Raw genomic sequence first — 25,031 nt, forward strand, 5'->3', positions numbered from 1 at the left:
ATTTATTATATGTAAGTACACTGTAGCTGACTTCAGACACTCCAGAAGAGGGCATTAGATCTCATTAGGGATGGTTGTGAGCCACCATGTGGTTGCTGGGATTTGAACTCAGGACCTTCAGAAGAGCAGTCAGTGCTCTTAACGGCTGAGCCATCTCTCCATCCCCCTCATAGTAACTTTTTATTCCATCATGCTTTAAAGTCAATGATTCATAAGGAGAAAGTAGCTGTTGTAATATTCAAGGTTTTTAGCCATTATACAGATATTATTCCACATAAAGTGGTTGGGAACCACAGATCTATGCGAGAATAGTATTTAGACATGTTAGTGGAAGGGTTGGGGTTGTTTGCTGTGATCATCTCCCTCAATATGCAATTGTCCTCTTTCCCAGAGTTTTCCTTTAGTGCTTTGGTTTTATTTGAGTGTGATATAAGCATGGCTGTGTGCATCTGGGTGAAAATGCCCCTGAAGACCAGAGGCATCACATTCTCCTGGAGCTCGCATTAGAGGTGTTGGTGAGCAGCCCAGCATGGGTGCTGGAGCAGATCTCAGGTTTGCTACAAGAGCAGTTAGTGTATGTTCTCAACCACTGAGCTGTCTCTACCACCACCCTTCACCCTCACTGTGTAGCACTGGCTGGCCTCAGACTCAGCTGTCTGCTTCTGCTTCCCAAGTACTGGGATTAAAAACATACATTGTCAGGCCTAGCTCTAGTCATTAAAAAAAGTATCAAGGATTACTGATGACCCTCTTATTATAATTAATACTTTTCTAATCTTTAGTAATATTTTATAGTGCCCTTTTAATAATTTTTTCTTTTACTAAGACACATTTTCCTGATTTTATTTACTTTTTAACATCACTGATTGTTAATATTCTTCCCAGTCTCTTCTGCCTTTTCCCATTTAATGATCTTTATGGTTCTGCTGTAAGAATTCTTATATACTCTAGCACTTGTATGGATGTTATCCAGACTTCTCACAAGTTCTAACTTGAAAGGAGTCTTCATTTGTCTCACAGGTATTCAGTCTCCTCCTTTTCCTAATCACACCTCTTCTTAAGTAATGTGTCTCATAGGATGCCCGCCTCCAGCAGTCTTAGGGTCTTGCTCTCTCTTTACCACCTTTATGTTCTCTATATCTAATCAGTAAATAAAAGCAGACTATTCTACGCCGTATCTTAAATAGGTGACTAATCCATTCCCACTGCTATCGTTCCTCAACTGAATAGATACTGCCCTTTTTTAATCTGTATTTTTTTAAGTTAGAGTCAGCTCTGTCCATGTTTCCTGCATCTGTGGATTCAACAAATGAAGGATCAAAGCTATTAGGGGGCAGGGGATTGCACAACTATTGAACATGTACATTTTTTCATTCCCTAGATAACACAGTAATGCTTTACATAGCATTACATTTTACTAGGTAATGAGTAAATTAGAGATGGTTGAAAGTACAGAGGAGAGAACTGGACATTGTAGCTTAGTTGGTAGAGTGCTTGGTTAGCTTAGCTTACACAAAGCCCTTAGTTTGTTTCTCAGCACTATAGAAAACCAGGTGTGGCATATGCTTGTAATCCTAGCACTTGAGGTAGAGGAAGGAGGAGCATCCTGCGCTACATTGGAAGCAGTACATATAAAATCACAGCTGCTTGGGGAACTTACTTGAGCCCACAAGTTTGGAACTAATCTGGAAAGAATAGCATGACTTACTGAAACAAAACAGGCTAGAGGATGTGCCCAAGTACTACACAAATAGTGCATAGGGGATTTGAATAGCCACAGATTTTGGTGTGGATGAGGGTCTAGAACTAATCCTCTGGATATTGAAGGACAACTGTAGTCTTCTGCTTTGTTGTCCCTACTACATTAAATCCCATGAGTCCCATGCTTAAAATAATAAAGCTCTCCAGTGCAGATAAAGTTCTGTTTATCTTGAATGATGTTTCTCCATGGAGTTAATTCTCTGTAACCTTTCTACTCTAGCCTCATGCCTGCCGAGTGGAATTACAGGAATATGTTACCACACTCAGCTGCCATTTGATTCTGGTCCGGTGTTTGGATGTTCTATAAACATTGCCTCTCACACATTCTCTTCATAAAAGACACAACAATGAAGTCATCTCACCTTTTCTGAAATCCTGGTCTATGTGATCCCATAATTTCCCAGGTTATATATAGCATTGATCATTGAGATGCTAGAGTTTCTTATTCTTAACTTTATTACTATTGTAGTCTTGAATCTGTAAACACTGGGATTGTCGCTGTTTTATTTTTCTCTTTTCAGAACTTAATGAAGTGCCTGACATACAGCAGGTATTTGAAACTAATTTCAAGTATACGTTTATAGGCATAAATATATAAATTAGTGACTGGAGAATCCTTATTTAGAATGGTTCGGCTTAAAATATGTCAACTTTATAGTGGTATGAGAGCAACAGACATTCAGTAGAAACTTGAATTTTCATCTTGTCCCAGGTTAGGTGCTCTGTCCTATAGAATAATCTTTTGCAATTATGAGCAGCCGGAGAGAACCAGAGCTACAGGATTATGTGGAGAAGCCACCATTCTGTATTTTACTGTGATGCTAAGCTATGGAGTCTACTAACTTAGGTTCACTTCAGATATGTTCTTTCTATTGTCTGTTTGTTTTCATGTGCTCTGTAACATAGCCATATCAAGAGACTTGTTTAGATACCAGTCCTTTTCTGGCATGTTGCACATTTCCGTGTCCATTAAACCTTTTGGGTTGATATTTTTCCTTCCTGAAATACTTTTTTGGTTTTTTTTTTTTTTGGTTTTTTTTTGGTTTTCGAGACAGGGTTTCTCTGTATAGCCCTGGCTGTCCTGGAACTCACTTTGTAGACCAGGCTGGCCTCGAACTCAGAAATCCGCCTGCCTCTGCCTCCCGAGTGCTGGGATTAAAGGCGTGCGCCACCACGCCCGGCCTGAAATACTTTTTTAATGTTCATTAGCTATTCGGTTTCAGAGAAGATTATAAGCAACTTTCACTAACAGTTTACTGGAGCTGAAACTTACTAAAACTTTTATTGCAAACTATAACTTGTTTGTTAGAGGATTACTTCTTCAAAACATGATGGGCGATTTTTGCCTCTTACTTGACAAGTTGTAATGCATAGTAATGTTTGTTGAAGAGAGAAAAGACACACCTAGTGCTTTCATTGTCTCCTAAATGTGTAGCCTGAGGTGCTTGCTTTTGATTCCTCAGGTTTTACCTCAAGTTTGGATTTGTGTGTATATTACTATTCCTTGAGCTGATAATTTTCTTGCCGGGTGTGTGCTTTACTACTGGTCTAATGTTTTTCTTATGTAGATTGGGATTTCAGTATTTGATTAGTCATAATTCATTTGAAAAGTGGTCATTTACTTGTTTCCTATGCTGTCATGTAGCATGTTCCTTCAGGAAGAACTACTCTGTAGGGTTTTTATAGCTGTGTCCAAACCTGTGATGCTTGAGCACCTTATTTGTGGGTGTAAATTATATTTTAAAAAATGTTTATTAATTTAATTAATTAATGTATGTGAGTACAGTGTAGCTGTCTTCAGACACACCAGAAGGGAGCATCAGACCCCATTACAGATGGTTGTGAGCCACCATGTGGTTGCTGGGAATTGAACTCAGGGCCTCTGGAAGAGCAGTCAGTGCTCTTAACTGCTGAGCCATCTCTCCAGCCCATAAATTATATTTTTGAATAAAGTGTACATCATACTTTATATGCATTCTCATATGCTGAAGTCATCTTGACATGATAATACCTAATACATGGTAGATGTTAGTTTCTTAACTATTTTAGAGTAATTAAAACAGGAGTATGTATGTGTAGTACAGATTCAAGGTCCACTTCAGATCCATTTTAGATCTAATCACAATATGTCAACAGCAGTTAAGTTTTTGTTGTTGTTTTTCTCCCTTGAATATTTCCACTCTACAATTTGAATTCATGGATTCGGAAAGCCAATGTGTAGTGATAAATTTGGGGCTTGAGGAATATTTGGCTCAGAGAGTAATATGCTTACAGATCAATATGTGTTCAGATCCCTACTGCCACGTAAGATGCAGTTGTAGACCCTAGCTCTGAGGAAACAGGCAGATGCTTCCTAGTGGCTCACTGGCTAGCCAGTGTAGGCAAAATTGAGATTAGGTTCAGGGAGAGGCACTGTCTCAAAAAACAAGGTAGAAAAGCAGCTAAAGGAGATATCCCAGTGTCACCCTCTGACTAGCACGCAAGTACAGTGAACAAATTGTACTTTCCCAGCAAAGAGAAAACTATCTGGTGTTGCTGGTCATTCCATTTGTATGGAATAAATCTGTAGAGAGCATCATACCTTAATGTTTTCTTTGTTCCTCTCCAGAGGGTAAACATTGGGCTCGTTCTTGTTTGTTTGTTTTGGCTTGTGTGCTGGCAAGTAGATGAGTATGGCAAATGTTGTTCTATTGATGAAGATTCTTAATTGTCCAAAAGTGTCCTCCATAAACATAAGCTATGCCATCCATACAATATAAAATAACGTGGTGTTAAATCAGATCCATGGAATTTGAATTCTGCCTTGGGCATAGTGCTAATTCTGTTAGGGCTTTTTGCATAAAATAGGACTAGGTACACCTGTTATGTCTTTAGGATGTAGCTCTTAAAAACATTTCATCAGCAATTTTGACAATAATTGATAACTTCTTTCATGCATCATTTCCATGATATCCTCTCTTTGGATCCAGACATTTGTTGGATTGACTTATCAGAATCATATTGGCATAACTGCTGCTGATTATTCATTATAAGGAGAAAAAAATTACTCAAATCTGGGGTAGAAAATGCTAAATTTTATAATTTAAAGCAAATGATAGTATGATATAATGAGCAAAAAAGAACATTTTTAATTACTTATGTTCTTTACATTATTCACAGAGATTAAATTTATGTCCCTGTCCTGCCTTCTTTAAAGAAAGAATGCATATGACTTAGTCTCTTCAAAACTGTATTCCTCAGAGAGACTAAGGAGCTTTCAGCTTTGTTTTCAGGGCGGCCAAGGTGGCCACCATGCTACTGGTAGCAAGTAGTGTTACTAGAGCTTCCCTAGTGGGACTGCCAGTGTTAGCATATGGTGAGATTAATGTTTGTGTGTGTGTACATGCACACACACATGGATGTGAAAGTTAGAGGTCAGCTTTGGGTTTCATTTCTCAGAAGCCAGGCAACCTGTGTCTTGAGACAGTTTCTCTTACTAGGACCTGGGCCTCTGATTAGACTAAGCTGACTGGTAAGGCAAGAAGCCCCAGTTCACCTGTCCCTGACTCCCCAGTTCTGGGATTACACAAGTGCCAGCATGCCCAGCTTTTTATGTGGGGTATAACTTAGTTCATCGTGCTTATACAGTGTGCCCTGTGTGGACTGAGCCACCAAGGTTAATGTTCTTTAAACCTGCCGGACTTGAATGTATACGGCCAGCCTGTAATAAAACTAATTGTGATAAAAAGTCTCAGAACTAAGAACTTTTCATAAAATTTAATTACAAAATTTATAGCACTCCAAAAAAGACTACCAAAGTGAAGTTGCTTTCAGTAATGTTAAATGAGTTTGTGGTTTTTTAAAACACTTTGGTAGCTTCTGAATAGACCAATAGACAACATGCATTCTGGAAGTTTTCTTGGTCAAACCTTGTTCTCCATTTGTTCCTCGGCTGTGTTCGTTGTAATATAGCCCCTCTTTAAATTAATTATAATTCTTTTTTCCTTTCAAGATGTCTAATTGTGGATGCCAGGCATTTTATAGTTCAGTGGTAGAATGTGTGCTTTGCATGTAAAAAGCCCAGCAGCTTCTCCCCACCTCACTTTCCTCTGCTGTTTAGTTTCTTTATCAGATACTAGGTTTTTTGTTTGATTTGGGTGCCTCACTTGAATGTATTGACTTTCTTTCAGTGTTAGCAGTTACTCTTTGTGTGGTCTCTTGGAAAGAAGACCATCCTCCCTTCAGGATGGCACAGCCCTATTGCAGTCTGACTTGTGCTTTTGTCTAGTAGAGAAAATGGATTAAAGAGGGTATCCTAAATGCAAGCTGTCTAATTATCACCCTGATGGTTGTCGTCCTAAAGCCATACAAGGGGTTCTCATTTGGCTTTTCCTTCCTTCCTTCCTTCCTTCCTTCCTTCCTTCCTTCCTTCCTTCCTTCCTTCTTTCCTTCCTTCCATCCATCCATCTGTCTGTGTCTGTCTGTCTGTCTCTGTGTGTGTGTGTCTCTCTCTCTTTCTTTGTTATTGGTTGTGATGTTGGTTGTTTGTTTTTAAGACAGGGTTTCTCTGTATAGCCCTGACTGTCTTACAACTCAGTCTGTATACCAACTTAGAGATCCAGCTGCCTCTTCCTCCTGAGTGTGGGCATTACAATCATGCACCACTACACCTGACTCACTTGTCTTTTCTTGTTGGTTCCAGCATATTTTCATAGTCATATGAATGTGCCTCCCTTCTCCCTCCCAATAAAAATCATAACGTTTTAAGTAAGCTTTGTTTGACTGTATTCATAGCTATCCTATGACACTTGAGGCCTGGGCCCTGAGTTTGATTTCCAGTACCTCCAAAAGGGAAGTAAATAGTATATATGTTTCCAGCCCTTAACCAAATCCTCTGTGGTGTGTAAGGGCTCCAGCTTGACATGACCCTATCCATCATCTTGGCCATAACTACCCATTGCCTAACAGTTTCCTTGAATGTGTGAGAACAATCATTTTGAAAGAGGCCAGGTGTTGCCCTGTTGGCTTGAACCTACCTTTGTCTACGCCTTCTGCTTTGGTGTAAAGATCCTTCTTGCTACTGCCTAAAATAGGAACTTGGGGATCTGCTGATCTCTTTTTTAATAGAGCTGTTGCTATTTGCTTTCAACCCAGATTGGCATTCAACTCTTACCTTAGACTTTCTAGTGCTGTTATTACAAGGTTGTGCTACCACACCCAGCTCTGGTAGCTGGTGTTCATACACGGGAACTAGAGTTTTCCAAAACAGAAGGTTTAAATTACCTGGGCTGAGAAACATGTCTTTATACCCATTTGGTTGGCAAACATTAAAATTGCCACTTGTAATGTTGGCAGAAATGATAGGTTAATGTGTTAATATTTTTGGAAGAAGTCTGGATGGTTTTAAACTGTAAACAACCATCCTATCTTCTCATATTCTTTCATCGACTTGTTTAATCACCATGGTCTGAGTTTATTCTTATATGTCATTTCTTAATAATCATTTTCTCTCATTTCAGAGCTCTCTGGACAGAGCCCAAGCAGCCAAAAACAAAGGCAACAAATATTTCAAAGCAGGAAAATACGAGCAAGCTATTCAGTGTTACACCGAGGCTATTAGTTTGTGCCCTACTGAGAAGAATGTAGACCTTTCTACATTTTATCAGAACAGAGCTGCTGCCTTTGAACAATTGGTATGTACTCTGGGTTGTTTCCGTTGTACTCCATTGCTTTTCCTCTGTTTATCAAAGTCTCAGTAAATTCTACTCAGATGTAATGCACTTTTTGAAGTTGATTTGAAATTATAAGGATTTTTCATTTCAGTGTTGATAGCCAAACTAAACCCAAAATTCTATAAATTTTAATAAAACCAGATAGTTTAAGTTGCATAGTGATCCTACCGGCCCCCACACACAAAAGTTTGAGACCATTTGTTTAATTTTTGTTTCTTTGTCTACAATTTGGAAAAGGAAGAAAACAATGAGTTCCTCTTACACACACTGATAGTCCATGGCTTTTGTCATTAGCATGTCTTGTACAGTTTTGATATCAGTGTATCTAAATCATTCATTCCTATTAAGGACTATGTAATACAACAGTGTACTTTAACTAAGATATGAAATTGCTTGAAGACCAGCATCTAGTGTTTTCAAAAGTAAAAGTTCCCTGAATACAGAGAAATGAAAGTGAGGTAAGCAGAGACCGAGTAAGGAAGAGGCTGTAGGCAGTGAGTTGCATTCGAGCTCAGTGTGCTAGTCTCCGCTGTGTTGTCAGCACTGAGGAGGGCGAGGAGCATGTGTGTAACTTAGCAAGACTGGGTAAAGAAAATATGAATAAGTGAAACAAATTAATCTGCACTTCGTTCAGTAGAATAGAGTACAATAGAAGTGTTTAAGGACTTTTAGCAATCAGAGGGGTGACAGGGGAAGCAGGTAAGCATATTGTTGCAGTAGTCTACACAACACATAAGGGAGAGCTGAAGACCAGCAAAGTTGGCTATTGCATTGGGTATGAAACATAAAGACAAGAATTTTAATTCCATCAGGGTGCAGGATGAAAGAGACAGCCAATAGCAGATAGTTTAACACACATCTGTAATTTAGCAGGGTGGCCAGGCTACAGATGTTATATAAAGCTAGACAGTCACCTAAGAAGAAGAGAGGTGAGTGCTTGAACATTGCAGCATGTAGCAATTAAATAGATGGAAGAATTCAGTCAAATCAAATGAGAGTGGGCAGCCATTAATGTAAGTAGATAGCAGGCAGATGGCAAGGTGGACTAATGGCAAATTGCTGGTAAGTGGGGAGGTAACTGTAAGAAGTAACAATCTGAACATGCATCCTTGTCTTAGGATGCATCAGAACTGAGGTGGGTGTTTGCAGAGAAGGAACAGCTGAAAGAGTAAGACCTTGGCGTGGGGACGGTGTGGATCCAGACCAGTAGTGCTGAAGGAGTGAGGTGGAAGGTGGAAACAAAGCCAAGATCTTTATTGCCTAGTGTTGGGGGGGGGGGGGCAGGCAGACAGGGAGGGTTTTGGTTTTTTTTTTTCTCCTTTGTTTTGGATTTTGTATATTGTTGTTACTCTTAGAATTGGAAATACTTTCATTGAGAAACTCTTTAACACTTGGCCTGTCAGGTTTTGAAAACTCAATTCTGTTGAACGGTTCTGTTTTCAGTGTAACTGTTTTCTTTTTTCTTTTCATGCTTTCAATTACAGCAAAAATGGAAAGAAGTGGCACAAGATTGTACAAAGGCTGTTGAACTTAATCCCAAATATGTGAAAGCCCTCTTTAGACGTGCAAAAGCCCATGAGAAGCTAGACAATAAGAAGGAGTGTTTAGAAGGTGAGGGCATTTCTGTATTTTCCTAGGAAAAATACTGAAGGCTTTAGAGTCACTAGTAAATTTATATGAAACTGCCTTGGGAGTATAGAGATCAGCTAATTATCTTTCAGGGTTAAACTATGCCGAGTTTGAGACTTTGTTCTCTAATTAAATAGAAATTACTGGTACTTAAGTTCTATCTTTGTTTGCCACTGTGTAATATTTATTGGTTGGTTGGTTTGTTGGGGGCGGGGGGGGGGGGCATGGACTCTTCGTAGCCCTGGCTGTCCTGGAACTCACTGTGGAGACCAGCTAACATCAAACTCACAGAGATCTACCTGCCTCTGTCTCCCAAGTGCTAAGATTAAAGGCACATAAGCAACCATACCCACCCTGAACTGAGGAGTTATTCATGAATATTAAGACTAAGAAAATCAGAAAAGTAGTTTTAGCAGGTTAGTGTTGACATATTTTCAGCTGTTTTCTTGTATAAATGTGAAATAACTTGGAGATGAGTTATTAAGGAAACCATTTTTCCCTTCATATTTTCAAACATTTCATACACAGTTGCAGATTATGTGATTGCTATAAAACCCAAGTGAAAATGTCATTCTCTGAAAATGCTATAAATGTACTTCTGCCTCTAATTGGCTATCTCAGTTTCCAAAACTGCAATTAAAGTGCAGGTCACAGGCTTTTAAAGTTCATTTGTCTAAGTGATGTGATGCTAAACCAAAGTACAATTTCTACAGTCTAAAAGTACTTTCAGTACCTTTTTGCGTGTCCTTGAAAAACTGTCAGCAGTAAAGTTTAGCCATAATTACTCTTTTGATAACTTTCTGGGGTTGATACTGGGGAATAGAACTCAGGATCTCGCTTAGCATGCTTTTGCCACTGAGCTGAGCCTAAGTGCTTTACTCTTGTTGTTTTATTAAAGGAGGGTGTTTTAGATCTTGCTAGGAAATTTAAGTCTTGTGATGTCCTATGATGGTTGAAGAATGTTTTTGAAATGGGAATGCTGTTTTGAAGCTACTAGTAAAAATAATTGTCAGAGAAGAGGCTGGTTGTAGTTTCAGATCAAAGAACTGGTGTAAGAAAGGAGCTTAGCCAGAGTCAGCTAGGAAATGTGATGCTGACGGACTTGCTTGGGAGAGTAAGGCCGCGGGATTAGGAAGAGAGGCCACCACTATTGCTTGAATACTTGGAATGGCTGGATAAGTGATGGGAACTTCCAATCTTCCAAATTTCAAACCACTTTATTGTGAACTGTATATAGAAAGTGGTGTTTTGAGGATGTTTTTTAGCTCTGTGGCAAAGTAGCTGTGGAGACAGAATAAATTGAAGGCCTTTAAAATGCTACTTAGGAGGCAAGGCAAGAGGATTTATTGGGTAGAGTTTGATAACATGGTAACAGCCTAAGCCACATAGCAAGATGTGATTCTACTGTGTCAGAATATTAGACCATTGAGAGCCATCAGAAATTAAACAGGATAAGCACACTCATTTTACAGGTGAGGAAAACAAACCTCAGCCAAGTACAGTAGTGACAGTTCCTTGAAAATTAGACAGTTCCATATGCTTTTAGTTGAGTTTCACCTTTTGTAATTCAGTTGTACCTATTTGATACTGTTGGTCATTTTCATAATAATTCCATAATTCTATTTTCTGTCTTTTCCAGACGTCACTGCTGTGTGTATATTAGAAGGGTTTCAAAATGAGCAGAGCATGCTGTTAGCTGATAAAGTTCTTAAACTTCTCGGGAAAGAGAATGCCAAAGAAAAATACAAGGTAAATTAATATGAGTTAGTAATAATTGAATGCTGCTTGAACCAAGACATACTGTGTATGATAATTGAAATTAAAACTGGCTTGTGTTTCTTTTTCCTATACTCTTTGGTTGTTATAGCATATCAATTTTCAGTAAGTCTACAGCTGTACTGAAAGAAACATTTTATGTATTAGGGATTGTCACTCAACAGCCCAAAGATCAAATCCAATCTGCTTCCTATATATTAGCTGCTTGCATATTGCTTGGCTATTTTGTGCTGCTACAACATAGTTGAGTGGTTGTTACAGTATTCAAAGTCTATGTGCTATATAATGGCTAAACTGTCTATCACCTGAACTTTTGTAGAAAAGTACTTTCCTGCTCTTGCTCTGTATCATTAGTTTTTAAAGGTAAATTATATCAATGAACATTAGTGACATAATTTAACTCAACAGAGCAATGGATACAGCTATGTGGTCCCATATCTAAGCTGGTGACTCTTACAATATAAGTACTTGGGAGGCTAAGGTAGGAGGAGCACCAGGAATTTGAGGCCAGCCTGTGCTATAAAACAAGATCGTAGTCTTTTAAGAAGGGGAGAGAGAAAAGTCATGGTCCCACCCCCTTCGGGGTTTTGTTTAATGGAACAGATGTTAAGTATAGAAGAGCTGATGTTAACTATTAGAGGAAATAGAGTGCTGGAAGAGTGAGAGCTGAGCTGAAAATCACCAAAGATGGACTGCTAAGTGTCAGGGATATCAGGGCCCTTATTCTCTTTTTCCTTTCCTGACATGATAATCTCAGAAACTAATCTATACAGTTGGGCTTAGTTGGCACATTCCTGTAGTTCCATTACTTGGGAGGTAAAACAAGGGAATTATAAGCCAGGCTAGTCTGCATAGAGACCCTGTCTCAAAACAACACTTAGCAGGTTTCATTGACATAGGCTTTCATGTATTAACATGTAGAGTGAATCCAAGGGCGATAGGACTAAACTGCACTAGGGCTCAGAACTTTATTGCCTTTCCACAATTTGTAAGTAAATTTTTTAAATCACCCATGAAACATGTTGGAGTCCCAGTTTTATCCTGTGGCTTAGAGCCTAATATTGTTTATTAATTTGAAAACAAAAATTCACTTGTTTTAAGTCATTTTTATTCTGTAGTATACTTGCTGCTTTGATTAGTATTTTCCTTTTAAAGAGAAGCTTAAACATGATTGAATTTCAGAACCGTGAACCTCTGATGCCATCTCCACAGTTTATTAAATCTTACTTCAGTTCTTTCACCGATGATATAATTTCTCAACCAATGCTTAAAGGAGAGAAGTCTGACGAAGATAAAGACAAGGAGGGAGAAGCTTTAGAAGTAAAAGAAAAGTAAGTATGCGGAGCACAGTGGCTGCCGGATGGACTGCACCATGAAATATGCCTGGACCACAAGTAGGCGCTCAGTCACCTCGAAACTCTATGTACAGATACAGTTAAATATAATCTTAAATTATATTATTATTATTATTATATACCTCTCTTTCTAGCAGATACTATTAGTTCTCTGGTATTTCAGATTTTTCTGTCAGAGTCGTCCTGCTTTTGTAGTTACTGAGATTATCAAGAAAACACCCCTTAAGTTAATTAATGTGGTTAGAAGACAAATTTGAAAGTGCTACCTTAAATTATATGTAACTAAATTCTAAATGTTTAAGTGCAGAGTAGCTCTTAATTTATAAGCTGGTGAGTGCTTAGAAATGCTATAAATTTCTTCAGGTTTTTTTCTACTTGTTCAGGACAGTGACAATCTTGTGTTTTATACTATTAAAAGCTGAAGTCAAAGGACACATGCCTTTATAGCTGGAGACCTTGGGATATAATATATATGCCATCTAAGCCTGCACGTTCATATTAGTCAGTGCTTGTGTTTTTCAGTTAGGGTAACTCCTCCCTAATATAAGGTAGTAGTGTTGCTAATTGGGTATTTATTAATGTGTATGGAAGGAAAGGAAATAGTATTCCCTGTATTAAAACACAACTGAGTTTTAAGGAAATCTGTATAATTATACCAAGATAGGTACATTTTAGTTGGTATGTAATGTTTCAGAAAGTCAGTTGGGAAATACTTGTTTCAGATATCACATAACTTTATTAACAGTGATACAGAAACAATAAACAGTCCTCATCCTATTAAAAACTAGAGCAAAGTTAATCACCTTCTATCAGCTATGGTGAGAGATGACAAGATATGAGTCATAAACTCACAGGAGCTCAGGCTGAAGCCATTGCTTCAGTTCGCAGTTTGTATTTCTTCTGTCTTACTCCAAGCCGTGGTGTCACCATGTTTTGATGACACCACTACTGCTAATTCTCAGTTTACAGGGTTATTATAAGATTTAGAGGCCTATGTAATTACTTAGCATATTTTCAGTTAGCCCACTAACTGAACTTGTCACGTTCAATCAAATCTTAATATAATTGTTCCTGTTTTCTTACCCTGGTAACCTAAGCAAAAAAAAAATAAATAAAGTTAGTGTGAAGGTACAGAAGTTAGAAGAATTTGATATCATTTTTCTTATAGATCACATACCAGTTTTCTCTATCTAGACTATAAAAACTGAAATGAGAAATTATATTTTAATTTACAGTGCTCTTTATAAATACATTGTAAGTTGACAGCATGTTAAGTCAAATATGCATTTACTTTACCTAACTACTGAGCAATATAGCACACTGCAGAGAAACAATTTTTTACCCTTGTAATCCTGTGGGTAATTCTGAGCTGTCACTTCATGAATAGGGTTGTATCCCATGTCTCTACTTCAGTGCAAGATAAACATTTTGAAGTATATACCTCTAAAGTATATCACTTTCACACCATGTTAATGTACAGCTGTCATGTATCAAATGTCTTAGAAACCCTGTAGACTCCTTCTTTTTTTCTGTCAGAAACCTTCATTAGGTCCCTCCTGTAGCAGTCATCATCTTAGAAGAATGTTGTAGCTGGGCTGTGGTAGGAGCCCATGCCTTTAATCCCAGAACTTGGGAGGCAGAGGTAGGCAGATGAGTTTCGAGACCAGGCTAATCTACAGAGTGAGTTCTAAGACAGCCAGGGCTACCCAGAGAAACCCTGTTTGAAACAGAAAATAAACAACAAAAAGCAGGCAAAAACTGTACTCACTGTATTTTAAAAGGAGAGGTTGTTCTAGGGACTCTGCAAGATTGCTTGTTGGGTGAATTAGAGTTCCCTGACATGACTTAATTCTAGGTCTACCTTTAAGGTGGAATAATAGATCTATTTGAGGCACTTTGGTGTTTTAACTTCTAGTCTTTGCAATGAACTGTAAAAAACACACATCTGGCCACTCTCCTTGACTTGATTATGTCTACTTCCTCCCTTCCCTTCCCCCTTAAACAGCTGTTAAGTTATACTGATGCCCCTGACCAAAGGTAAGACAAGGTCCTCATCAGTGTTCAAAAGAGTGACGTTCTAGTCAGCTCACTTTACTGTAGCTAATGTCTGAATCGAGTACTAGCATAAGGATTCTGCCAGTGACTCTGTCTCCACTTGAAAACTGTGTTTTGAAGGTATGAAGAAAGTCCTGTTGATTAAGACCTCGTAGTCCGTTTAATCTCTAACCCGAGTTCCAGTCCCATACTGACTGACAAATAGAGAAGGAAGTGATGATTGAGTGCCAAAGGGAGCAGGGTTTAGCATTTGTGCGCTCTCTCTCTCTCTCTCTCTCTCTCTCTCTCTCTCTCTCTCTCCTTAGTAATTATTTTCCTATGTTTGCTTTCATCTTCAGTTCTGGGTATTTGAAAGCTAAGCAATATATGGAAGAAGAAAACTATGATAAAATCATAAGTGAATGTTCAAAGGAAATAGATGCTCAAGGCAAATACATGGCAGAAGCATTGTTACTGCGAGCCACCTTCTACCTACTTATTGGCAGTGCCAACGCGGCCAAGCCTGACTTAGATAAGGTCATCAGTTTGAAGGAAGCTAATGTGAAGGTAGGTCCATTTTGAAATGTGTGTGCATGTGAAAAGTTAGAACGTGACCATGTTACTCTTGCAGTTGCTTTGCTTGATACCTTAGCATTTCACGTGGGTTTCCATGAAAGGCTGTTTTTGATCTTGAGGGGAGTCTACATCTAATAATATTGTTGCAGTGAATCTGAAGCAGGAATACTTATCTTCAGGCAAGGAAATAAACAACATTTTTTCTAGAGCGCTGAGTGTACTGTCAGATCCCTCTTGTGGCCATGGTTTTGGATATAGTGACTGTGCTGTGGTTGATAATATTGTTAAAATCCTTTTGAAATTAAATTTTCATACTGAAGTTATCCTACAAAATTTTCCTTAATCTCTTTTCATGCTGATGTCCTAATTACTGAATTTCTTATATTGTATTTTGCTATAAAGCATATGCATTGTTGATTTGAAGAAGCCTGAGTTCATGATCATGACTTTTTAGCTTTAACAGTAAAGAGTAATAATATCTACTGTCTGTTGTATATAAAAATTACCTCAAAAACAAATCAGAAACATAAATGTAAGAACTAAAAATAAAACTCATAGAACTTCAGAAATCAAAAAGTTCCATCAAGATAAAGAACTTGCTGCCAAGGCTAAAAACTTGAGTTCAGTCCCTGGATCCTAAATGGTAGAAGAGAGGATAAACTCAAGCAAGTGTCCTCTTGTGGCAGATGCTCCTGTGAACATGTGTGGGCACACACAGAGTAAATAAGTGAACGTGAAAAGAAAAATATATAAAAAATAATATTAAAAAATTTTAAAATTAAAAAAGATACTGAAACAAAACAAACAAAAAAAAAGGAAATCAGCTTTTGAGCCAGGCATGGTGACTTATATTTGGGTGGCTGAGGTTGGAGGATTGCTTTAAGTAAGCCTGTGCTTAAAAGGACAGTATCAAAAACTGACAACACCTTCCATAGAATGGAAGAAAGAAATTCATGAAAGGTTCTTTCTAATCAAGAAAAAAAACTTAGAATTCAACAGTAAAAAGGAAACCTAATCCAAAAATGTCCAAAAAATTGTGTAACTCACCAAAGAATATTCTACAAATCAGCAGTAAGAGCATGAAAAAGTGTTCTAGTACCATTATCTGTTAGGGTAGTTTCAACCAAAGCTTCATTGAAGTGCCCCTTCTTTCCTATTATAATGACTATAATTGTTTAAAAATTGAAAGCACAGGTAATAAGACTGTAACTCAACATGTAGTGTGATAAATACTGGTAAGGATATAGGGAAATTGGGACATTGTGTTGCTGCTAGGAATGTAAAAGGATAAAGAATCTTTAGGAACTAGTTTGGCTATTCTTCAAAATGTTAACACATAGAGTTGCCATGTAATCTATCAATGTTGCTTCCAGAGTTTAAGACACACACAAACATACCTGAATGTTGACAGCAGTATTAATCATGACACTCAAAGGAGTACAAATAATCCATATGTCCAATATCTACACTGAAATATTATACCATAAAAAGGAGTATTAATAAATACCACATTGAAAATACTACATGAAAACCAGAAAAAGACATGGGATATATGAAACATTCAGAATATAGCAGTGTGTGGGCTAGAGGTAGGCCGTTTCTGGGCACTTGGGTTAGAAGTGCTGTGCTTGCCTGTGTTGTGTTCTTTAGGTACAATAAGAATGCCCCGAAATCTGTAGTAACCAGCCTTTAACAGTGTCTAGTTACTATACTAAAAAACTCGGGTATAGTCTTTAAAAGGCATTGCAGAATTTTTTTCTCTTAATCTAAATTGGGTTTTAAAATTAACCAGGTACTTTCTCTCATTTTGGCTGTGTAGCTTCGAGCAAATGCCCTTATCAAGAGAGGCACCATGTGCATGCAACAGCAACAACCTATGCTGTCTACTCAGGACTTCAACATGGCTGCCGAGATCGATCCTATGAACTCAGACGTTTATCACCACCGAGGACAGGTGGGTAGATCTGATCTTAGCTGGAGCTGTGCTTGGTAACTACTCTTCAGGGTTTCTTGAAGTTTTCTTACAACATGTGAACTTGTTTTTGTTTGTTTTGGTTTTTCAAGACAGGGTTTCTCTGTATAGCCCTGGCTGTCCTGGAATTCTCTCTGTAGACCAGGCTGGCCTTGAACTCAGAAATCCGCCTGCCTCTGCCTTCCGAGTGCTGGGATTAAAGGCGTGTGCCACCATGCCCGGCTACATGTGAACTCTTAACTTGACCTTTGTTTACTTACATCTTGAAGATTTATAATCATATGATATAGAAGAAAGGGAAGACAAAAAAAGTGTTAGCGAATCAGCTAGCCTTTTGGGGGTGTTCATCTGTACTTTATGGGCTTTCAGTGAATAGACACTACTCCTACTTAGTAAACGTTTTCATGATTCTTTGTACATGTATCTGTGTGTAGCGGTATATGCACTTTAGTGTAGGCTCCCAGGGAAGCCAGAGGTATTAGGTCCCCTAAACTGGAGCTAAAGGGAGTTATAAGATACTCACACATATGCAGGAAACCAAACACCCAGAATACACCTAGTCTTGTCTAGTTTGCTTAGCATGCCTTCTTTTATTACAGTGAAGTAGGAAAAGTTCTACACTAACTGAAAACATATATATTTACTTACTAGACCTAAGGCTCACTTGTTGTCCAAGCTCATCTGAGCTCTCCTCCAGCATCAACAGCCTGAGTACTGGGATGATAGATGAACCTAGTTTGAAGTCTTTGTAGGGGAGATTGTGGTCCAGTGTTTCTGAAAGGTGTTTATAAAGTGTTGAAATAGCATTTTAAAAATTCTTGCCATTTCCATCTTTATGTTTGATATCTTGTAATTAATTGGTTGATAATTATATAAAGGTCTAATTGGCTTTGAAATTAAGTACAGAAGCACTTGATATTTTTTATTTTTTCATTAGATATTTTCTTTATATACATTTAAAATTTCAAATGCTATCCCGAAAGTTCCCTATACCCTCCCCCCACCCTGCTCCCCCTACCCACCCACTCCCGTTTCTTGGCCCTGGCATTCCCCTGTACTAGGGCATATAAAGTTTTCAAGACCAAGGGAGCTCTCTTCCTAATGATGGCCGACTAGGCCATCTTCTGCTACACATGCAGCTAGAGACATGAGCTCTGGGGGTACTGGTTAGTTCATATTGTTGTTCCACCTATAGGGTTGCAGACCCCTTCATCTCCTTGGGTGCTTTCTCTAGCTCCTCCATTGGGGGTCCTGTGTTCCATCCTATAGATGACTGTGAGCATCCACTTCTGTATTTGCCAGGCACTGGCATAGCCTCATACGAGGGTCCTTTCAGCAAAATCTTGCTGGTATATGCAATAGTATCTGTTTTTGGTGGCTGATTATGGGATTGATCCCCAGGTGGGGTATTCTCTGGATACTCCATCCTTTCATCTTAGCTCCAAACTTGTCTCTGTAACTCCTTTCATTGGTGTTTTGTTCTCTATTCCAAGGAGGAACAAAGTATCCATCCATTGGTCTTCCCTCTTCTTGATTTTCTTGTGTATATTTATTTTTTTATCCAAATTGCAATTTTAAAAAAAGAATTATCTTTTATTTTTAAATCAGACACCAGTCTTAAGGTTTGAAAATTGTGACTTTTTTTTTCTTGCAAAGAAATTTTATGTAGAACAATTAACTGCTTCGCATTAACTGTGACAACAGAAGAAAATCATGGTATAAACTTAAATGCTGAGCCTGTTACTTTATTGCATTTAATTATGTACTCTTTCCCTAGCTGAAAATTCTGTTGGATCTGGTTGAAGAAGCAGTGGCGGATTTTGATGCATGTATCAGATTAAGACCAAAGTTTGCTTTGGCGCAGGCTCAGAAGTGTTTTGCATTGGTAGGTGCCTTATGATTTCATAAGCACATTTGTATTACATAGTATCCAGCAAAGTGAGTATTATATTGTCTACAGACTCATCTGGTTTCTTCTCAAAACGGTGACCTCAGGGAGGAAAGTGTCAGGAGCGTGTTAGTCACTGTGTAACTGGCCTTGGACTCAGCCCTCTTGCCCGGCCTCCCCTGCTGCTGCTGCTGCTGTTAAAGCTGTGCATTGCACACCCAGCTATTGGCAAAATTACTTCTCTACCATAAACTAGTATGAAGGAGTCAAAAGTCATTTGAGGAAATAATTTATAGTAATGACAAGACTTAATTGCTTTTGCTATGGCCGGTCCTAAAATAATCTTCCCTCTAAAGAAAGTTGTGTCATAGGTATTACAAGTTTAGGATGCAAATGAAATTGTATTAAAAAGTCTGTAGGTGGGATATAGCTTGGTGATAGAGTATGTGAAGGCATAGTTTTGAATTTTGGCACTACGGAAAAGTAAATAAAAATTATGTCATCTATATGCTTAGTTAACATGTCTCAGTTTTTTATTGCTATGAAGAAACACCATAACCAGGGAAGTTACAGTTGTACAGGATTAGTCCATCATCGTCATGTCAGAGAGTAGGGCAAAAGGCAGGTAGGCATGGTCCTGGAGCAGTGGTTAAGGACTTACCTCTGACCCATAAGTAGGAGAAAGTGGGCCTAGCCTCAAAGCCCACTCCCAAGGACATAGTATTTCTAAAAGGCCACACCTAATCCATTGCAGAAGGAAGGGAGAGAGGGAGGGAGGGAGGAAGGAAGGAAAGTAGATAAGTAGGTAGGTGACTTATTGGCTCTTCTGAAAATGCTTTTGTAATGTTCTGTGTCTGTATAATATGTTAAGATTCCAGAAATTGGGGCAGGTGAGATGACTCAGCAGGTAAGAGCACTGATTGCTCTTCCGAAGGTCCTAAGTTCAAATCCCAGCAACCACATGGTGGCTCACAACCACCCATAATGGAATCTGACGCCCTCTTCTGGTGTGTCTGAAGACAGATACAGTGTACTTACTTATAATAATAAATAAGTAAAAATCTTTTTAAAAAAAAGATTCCAGAATTTTTTTTTTAGCTCTTTAACTAGAGTGTTTTGATTTTTTAAATAGTATCGCCAGGCATATACAGCAAACAATTCTTCGCAAGTCCAGGCAGCTATGAAAGGTTTTGAAGAGATCATAAAGAAATTTCCAAGATGTGCTGAAGGCTATGCACTTTATGCCCAGGTAAGTGTAAAAAATCTATTTTTTTTTTTAATGGAGTAAAATTGTCTTTATTTTCAGATAGGATGATTGTATGCAAACTATCTCAGAGTAATCACCCCCAAAACAAGTGGGACTAATAAGTAAGGTCACAGAATAAAGATCAGAATCACAACTTAATTAAATTTCTATATATGATTGATGAATAATTCAGACATGAAGGCTTCATTTCCAATAGCATCAATATCCATGAAGTCTGCAAGACATGAAAGCAAGGGGCGCAGCATTGGGGATCTATCCCCAGTCTAGGCTTGACAAGAGAAAAGAACAAATGCTAGGGGCCTGAGTTTGGGTGGACACTGCAGAGCCCAGAGATAGAAAGCATAACACTTTTAGCACAACAAATTCCACAAGGTTAACCAGACAGGGAAATGCATGCTTTTATTACTCAAGGACAAATTAGATGTCACCAATTCCACAGGGACATGTAGTGTGACTCATGACTCAAACACAGAATCACTGTAAGCCTGGGCTATAGCCCTGGGTTACTTGTGAAGACACTTAATTACACAAAAACTTGTTTTTGGTTTTTTTAAATGTAACATTCTTCCCCCTCAAATACTTAGCTTTGCTCTCAGTTTCTTCCTCCTTGGGGCTTCTCACTGTCTGGGTACCACAAAGCTGGGCTTTGCTGAACCTTTCTGCCATAAGCAGAACCTTGGTTATCCACAGTCAATTTGCAGGGTATAGAGAGAGCCTGCCTAGGCAGGCAGGTAGTCATATGAAACTAGCTCACTGGTATCTGGCAAGGCTTGCATATATCCACCCAAGATGGGGAGAGGGGTTTTATTAGACTCTTGGGGGAATCTCAAGAGTGCTCACTTCAGTTTTTAAGAGCTGCATTTGTAAGCTGAATCCAGCATGGAGTTATGCTAGCCTGTTCTCTCCAGGAGCTCGCTCTCGCTCATTCACTCGCTTGCTTGTTTATTTCTATGTGTTTATTTTACTGTGTAAGTTTGGCTGACATTATATAGAACAGGCTGACTTTGACCTCAGATCCATCACCTCTGCCTCCTGAGTGTTGGGATTAAAGGAATACACCACCAAGTTTTCTTTAAAATTCCCGAAGATGTACTGTTTTAGAGTTGAAACTACAAAAAGCAAGATTTAAACCTACATTCAATCCAGGCCTGCCTTGAGCCTGTGATCAGGAATGACTTGGCCTCCCAGGTGCTGAGATTGCCACCAGATTGCCCAGATTCTAATTTTTCATTTTTTGTTTTAATTACAAAAGGAAACATTAAGGGCTTTCCAGAATTATCACAGAAAATATTAAAGTTTTGCCAGCTTTGCTAGACTCCTCCCTAATCCCTTGGTGAGATTGCTAGTTTTTTCCCTTCATGCTCTTTAGTGACATTTCATAACGACTTGGAGGCCTTATTGAAAGAGGCCTGTGAGAAGTTGATCTCTGTGAACTGTTCTTCCAATGTGTCCTACATGTCACTGGGCATCAGCTCATAATCTGGGACATGACCCCAACCTGGAAGTCCCTGTCTCTTGAGTGTTTTCTATTTCTTTATAAAAATGAAACGTTGCTCACTACACATGAAAATTAACTATAAAGGCATCTGCTGTTTAAACCTATATAAAGCTAAATGAAGACAAATAAGAATTTATAATATAATTGGGTAGTAATCATCCTTACCTTTGCCATAGAAATCAGGAGTTTAGGGTATAAATTTCTGTACCCCACAGAACACCCAAAGTGAAAAAGTAATACAGGAAGATCTTTTTTGCAGCCTGTTTCCAAATTGCACATTTTTTTTTTTTTTTTTTTTTTGGTTTTTCGAGACAGGGTTTCTCTGTATAGCTCTGGCTGTCCTGGCACTCACTTTGTGGACCAGGCTGGCCTCGAACTCAGAAATCCGCCTGCCTCTCAAATTGCACATTTCTCTATTCCCTTTGAATGGGTTTGATTTCTAGGTTTCTTCAAAAATCTGAACTGGCATAACGTCACTGAAAATTTAATGTAACTTTACATGCAAGTATTTACATTTAAAATTTGTTTTCCATAGCTGCTACAAAAATTATATAGTATAAATTACTTAACTCACAGCTTAGATGCAAGACCCTCCCTCCCAAGTTAAACTGTAACATAGTGTCCATGAATGTAAGTCTTCCTCCCAAGTTAAACTGCAACATATTGTCTGTGAGAGTAAGTCTTCTTCAGCCACAGCAGTAGCAGTTATGGGCTGACTAATAGCAGTTTCCATATTTATATTGTACCCTCTAAAATGACTATCCTTTTGACTAATTCCCATAATATTAGTGTGATAAATTATAAATACAAGTATAGGCTTGTGAAAATGTGATTGATATAGCTGTCATTAAGAGTAGGCTCTTGTGTATGCTACTGTTTCCCAAACCCTTTGATTCCATTACAATATAAAATTTAAAATGGCTTTAATTAACTACAAGCCCCGGTGAATACATAAATTTTAATACTTAATAAGGAGTATACTTTTAATTTTCAAGTTAGCAATTATATTAATATATATAACTGAAGTTTTTCTTCACATAGGCATTAACAGATCAACAACAGTTTGGTAAAGCTGACGAAATGTATGATAAGTGTATTGATTTGGAACCAGATAATGCTACAACTTATGTTCATAAAGGGTATGTATTTTTCTGGTTCTATTTGTTTCAATAAAATACTAAATCTCTTTCAGAGTAATACAATATTTCAGCCTTACAAGAATGATTCAGATAATAGTAGACCTGTCAATTAATTGATCAATTTATTACACTATGTAGGGTTTTTTTTTTTTTTAATCTTTGTGCATATAAACCTGTGATATCTGTTTCCATGTATGTACTTGGATATGTACTTGCCACGGTAGAGGTGTGAAAATAATTTGGGTAACAGCCTTTACGTTCTACCTTTGAGACAGAGTCTGCTGTCTGTTTCAGCCTCCCTACCTCACCCAACAAGGGAGAATTTAGTTATAAACAAAATGTGTAAAGTAATCATTGGTGGAGAGTTACATGATGCACAGCCTGATGGTGTCATTCAAACACATCTGTTATTTTACTTCTCAATTTCACCAGTGAGTTTGTAAGTTCATAGTATTTCTGCTATGGCTAATTATGTAAGACTAGTAATTTTAATTATAATACATTGTGTAGAACTCTTCAAGAGTTCAAATTTATGTGCTTGGAGTCATTTTCACTGTGTATTGCTGGCTGAGTGTGAACGCACAGATCACATTCTTGTTCCCTACAAGTTCTGGGGTTAAAGTGTGCGTCATAATGGCCATTTGTAAGGTAAATTGGTGACGTGTGTGTGTGTGTGTGTGTGAGACATGTATATATGTGTGTATACACATATATGTATATATACACGCACATGCATACATGCATGCATATATGTGCAGGAAAGTAAGCTGTATAAAGATTAAAATATTAAGTATTGAGAAGCTGAGGCAGAGGATCTTGAGTTTGAAACCAACATGAGCTAGTGAGAAACTTTCTCAAAAAATTAGAAAGCTTAGAATAATTTTTGTATTTGTTATGATATACATCTGTGGGTGATGTTTAAGATAAAAATGGTGACATAAAGTTAAAGGCTGGAGCCGGGCTGTGGTGATTCACGCCCTTAGTCCCAGCACTCGGGAGGCAGAGGCGGATTTCTGAGTTCGAAGCCAGCCTGGTCTATAGAGTGGGTTCCAGGACAGCCAGGGCTATACAGAGAAACCCTGTCTCGGGGAAAAAAAAAAAAAAGAAGAAGAAGAAGAAGAAAACAAAAAAGTTAAAGGCTGGAAAGAACTAGCAAAATTAGATTGCTCAACAACTAAGAGCAGTCCATATTATCTAGAGGACCCAAATTGAGTTTTCAGCATCTGTGTTGTCAGGCAACTCAGAACCGCCTGACTCCATCCAGTTCCAGGGGATCTGAGACCCTCTTTTGGTCTCTACTAACACTTGAATGTATGCACCATACATTCACAGAACCAAACATACACATAAATGGGGAAAAATATAAAAGCTGTAAAACAAGTATTTTTTTACATTTAATTTTTTGAAATGATTGTATGATATTCAGAATTTATAATATAGTCAATAAGTTGAAAATAATGCAACAATTTTATTTTTACAATGATAAAGTAATTTATATTATCAGAGTAAAGGGAGAAGCTGCCTTAGTTTTCAGAACAATTTTTTTCACAATGGGTTTAATATACATTTTATTTCCATGAAATGGAGCCAAACACAACTGAGACAACAGACTGAGTAAACAACTAGAAATCAGACAGTGCCACTAGCATAGTAGAAAAGAGACAGAGAGAGAGAGAGAGAGAGAGAGAGAGAGAGAGAGAGAGAGAGAGAGAGAGAGATTGAGACTGTAACCCACAAAAGTCTTCTCTAGCTAGGACTTGCTCCCAGGAGTCAGACTGCTCCTAGGGCAGGAGTGGGAAGGGAATGAAACAGGGTTGGTATCTGCATACGAAATCAGTTGTCTCTGTTTCTCAGAAAGAGAGAAAAGGAATACCGAGTCCTGACTTACAGATCTGAGTGGCCAGCACTCAACATCAGAAATAGAGACCAGAAGCCTGCAGTGTGATCTGCTGTAGTCTTTGTTTTCCTTATAAATTGTTTTGTTTATTGAGAGCAGAACCCAAATCATACGTTTATATGTTTATCAGTATTGGGTCCGTCTAACTGTCTCCCCCACCCTACTCCCAATCCAGTTTACTTCAACTTCAGTGGAAGCAAGATTTGGATAAAGGTTTGGAGCTTATCAGCAAGGCTATTGAAATTGACAACAAATGTGACTTTGCATATGAGACCATGGGGACTATTGAAGTGCAGAGGTAACTAATCAAGCTGCTTCTTAGAGATTAATATTGTCTTTGGTTCTCATTACATATATTGGCTTGTAAATCAGTATCTATTACAGTTTTAAAGCTTGCTGTACTTTTGATGCAGACTTCCCTAAAAAATTAGGGAATTTGGGTTTGCCTCATTTTACTTACACTTATAAAAGCTATCAGGCTTGTGCCTTACAAAGTGAAACTAGGTCTTTATTGTGTATGATTTCCTT

General features: G+C 38.2%; 1 protein-coding gene across 1 annotated transcript in view; it reads left to right on the forward strand.

Moving 5' to 3' along the window:
• Tomm70 (translocase of outer mitochondrial membrane 70) overlaps positions 1-25,031 on the forward strand; it is a 33,694-nt gene that overhangs the window by 4,262 nt on the left and 4,401 nt on the right. The window contains exons 2-11 of the mRNA XM_021184847.2: positions 7,260-7,433; positions 8,957-9,083; positions 10,741-10,850; positions 12,060-12,208; positions 14,626-14,833; positions 16,662-16,796; positions 18,592-18,699; positions 19,835-19,951; positions 22,509-22,606; positions 24,679-24,801. Coding sequence (XP_021040506.1) covers positions 7,260-7,433; positions 8,957-9,083; positions 10,741-10,850; positions 12,060-12,208; positions 14,626-14,833; positions 16,662-16,796; positions 18,592-18,699; positions 19,835-19,951; positions 22,509-22,606; positions 24,679-24,801 — 1,349 coding nt within the window. The remainder of the gene's footprint in view (positions 1-7,259; positions 7,434-8,956; positions 9,084-10,740; positions 10,851-12,059; positions 12,209-14,625; positions 14,834-16,661; positions 16,797-18,591; positions 18,700-19,834; positions 19,952-22,508; positions 22,607-24,678; positions 24,802-25,031) is intronic.

Source organism: Mus caroli, chromosome 16 (genome assembly GCF_900094665.2).
Source record: "Mus caroli chromosome 16, CAROLI_EIJ_v1.1, whole genome shotgun sequence".
Taxonomy (NCBI): Eukaryota; Metazoa; Chordata; class Mammalia; order Rodentia; family Muridae; genus Mus; species Mus caroli.